We start from the raw sequence: 2,709 nt of genomic DNA, 5'->3' as shown, positions 1-2,709 counted from the left end.
TATATATATATATATATATATATATATATATATATATATATATATATATATATATATATATATATAGCCCCGGTTCTGAACAGCACACAAGTTGCGCCCCTCGATATGCAGTCTCTTCACCGAACACACAGGGGCCCCAAGGGGCCCCTGGGGGCCCCCTGGGGGCCCCCTTGTTTGTGGCCTTCTGCTGCGGCGAGTGCGATCGCTAGGGTACTAAAAGGGTCAGGTCCTCAGGGCCTCCAAAGCACCAAAAATTCTGTTGGCGGCATCTACGCTGCGAGCAGCAACCAGCGCCCCCCCCCTGAGAGTGAATGCCGGTGGGGGCCCCGGGTACGCATCCAGGGGCCCCTGGAGGGGGGCCCCCTGGGGGCCCCGAGGCCTATAGGGGGGGGGCCCTGCTGGTTGTTCTGAAGCAGGACGAGTACCCCCGTGCTGCTGCAGCAGGGGCTTGGGGAGGCAGCCTACTGCAGCAGGAGTAGCAGCAGCAGCAGCAGTAGGAGCAGCAGCAGCAGCAGCAGGAGAGGGGTTCTGCGCGGAGACAGAGGCAGGAGACAAGTAGCAGTAGCCCTGCACTCGCCTTCTGTCTGAGTCTAACACGAGGCCCCCCAGCATCTCAACAACTGCTGCTCCTGCTGCATGGTCCCAAACCATCAGCAGGGGGCTGCTGCGGGGAGCCGTGGCGTTCTCGCTGTCTCCTCGGTGGGCCCCCCCTGTCTCAGCAGCAAGGGGGCCCCCCCTCCTCTCTCCTGGTTGCTGCGCCAGAGGGCCCCCCCCCTCTGTTCGCTGCTGTTGCTGCGTTTGCTGCTGCTGCGGGCTGCAGCTGCTCGGGTAGCATGGTGGGGGCCCCCCGGTCTCGCGCGGGGGGCCCCCGTATGATGCAGGCAGCAGCAGAAAGGCGTCTGCGTGGCCTAGGGCGACAGCGAGGTACTTGACTACATGCCCACACCTAAGCGACAGAAATTGCTGCCCCTGGGGGGCCCCATGATGAGGGGGCCCCCAGGGTGGGGGGCCCCCAGTTCTGCTGCTCCAAGCAGTTTGGGTGTCTCCGCTTGGGAGCAGCAACTCCCCTGTCTCCGTGGCGGCCTGGGGGCCCTCCCGGGGGGCCCCCGGGGGCCCCCATGAGCTTAAACGCCTTGAGGGGCCCTTCTTATGAGAGAGGCGCCAGGGGGCCCCTGCAGCATCAGGGGGCCCCGATAAGTGCTGCTGCAGCAGCGGGTGCGTCCGCTTGTAGTTCGGCACAGAGACAGTCCAGCGAAAGGGGACAGAAGAGACAGATGCTGCTGCTTCTCCTGCTGCTGCTGCTGCTCCTGCTTGCTCTCCTCCTGCTGCTTTTGCTGCTAGTGCTGCTACTGTTGCTGCTGCTGTCTCCTCTGGGGTAGGGGAGACCCCCAACCCTCGATGATAAGGATTGTCGCATGGCGGCCAGTCGGTCAAGGGGAGAAACACAGCCCTCTGCTGCTGCTGCTGCTGCTGTCGTTGCTGCTGCTGCTTTTGCTGCTGCTGCTGCTGCTGCATGAGGTGCAGCAGGCCCCCAGTGACCTCATCTCTCACGCTCAGCCTCGCAGGGAGACCCTCCGCCGTCGTCAGCACACAACCCCGCAGATGCTCAGCGCAAATCAGGGGCCCCCGGTCCCCTCGCGGGGCCCCCTGAAGGGCCGCTTGGAGGCCCCCTTGAGGGGCCCCTTGGGGGGCCCCTTGGGGGGCCCCCCGCTCGCCTCCAGCAGCAGAACCAGCCTCGCAGGCCTCGGCCCCTGTACCGGACAGGGTACAGCCATCAAGAGAGACACGCCCAGCAGCAGCAGCAGCAGCAGCAGCAGCACCTGCAACGGCAGCCGCAGGAGCACCCGCGGTGGCAGCAGCAGCGCCAGCAGGAGCACTGACAGGAGCAGCAGCAGCAACAACAGCAGCGCCAGCAGCAGCAGCAGCAGCAGCAGCACCCCGTTCAGAAGGGTCGGGGGACCGGGTGTACTCCCCGCTCGGAAGGTTTAGCGGGGCCCTGGGTGTGCAAAAGGGCAAAAGACTGCTGCTGCTGCTGCTGCTGCTATTGCTGCTGCGCCACAAGTCGTAAGAAGGGCAGCAGATGGAAGCTAGCACTACCCGTGGCTGCTGCTGCTGCTGCTGCTGCTGTGTTTGGTCTTGTTGCAGCTTCTGCTGCTGTTCAGGCCGTACGGATGTCGTGAGTGGAGAAGACCTGTGCTGCTGCTGCTGAGAGTGTTGCGGCTGTTGCTCTTGCTGCACTTGCTGTTGCTGCTGCTCCCCTTGCTGCTGCTGCTGCTGCTGCTGCTGCTGCTGAGGACCCACCAAAAGAGCAACAGCTGTAGAGAAGCAAAAGCCGCGCTGCTCTCCAAATACACCGCGAGATCCATCGATGGGGTCAATCAGCCAGAAACGCATTTGCTGCGCATTGCCGATATCTGCTGCTGCTGCTGCTGGAGCTGCTGCTGCTGCTGCTGGAGCTGTTGCTGCTGTTGGTGATGCTGCTGCTGCTGGCGCTGCTGCTGCTGGTGCTGCTGCTGGCGCTGCTGCTGCTGCTGGCGCAGCAGCTGCCTCTGGGCGCCTCACCAGCCGCTGCAGTCCCCGTAAGAAGACGACAGTGGCGGGGCCCCCCCAATCCTCTTTCTCTGTTTCTTCTTTAGGGGCCCTGGGGTGTATGCGCACCTCCGCTGTCCTCGGGTCTCTTGCTCCTGTTGCTGTTGCAGTCGAGACCGT

General features: G+C 63.3%; 1 protein-coding gene across 1 annotated transcript in view; it reads right to left on the bottom strand.

Annotated features, from left to right (window-relative positions):
- Window positions 1-222: 222 nt before the first annotated feature.
- EMH_0062030 (uncharacterized protein) overlaps window positions 223-2,709 on the bottom strand; it is a gene marked incomplete at both ends in the record, with an annotated part of 3,759 nt that continues 1,272 nt past the window's right edge. Inside the window, one exon of the mRNA XM_013497989.1 lies at window positions 223-2,709. Within this exon, the coding sequence (XP_013353443.1) occupies window positions 223-2,709 (2,487 nt within the window).

This window comes from Eimeria mitis, genomic scaffold (assembly GCF_000499745.2).
Source record: "Eimeria mitis Houghton genomic scaffold, Emh_scaff3075, whole genome shotgun sequence".
NCBI classification, from domain to species: domain Eukaryota; phylum Apicomplexa; class Conoidasida; order Eucoccidiorida; family Eimeriidae; genus Eimeria; species Eimeria mitis.
The sequence above is the reverse complement of the archived record's forward strand: the minus strand, read 5'-3'. Positions and strand labels throughout refer to the sequence as shown.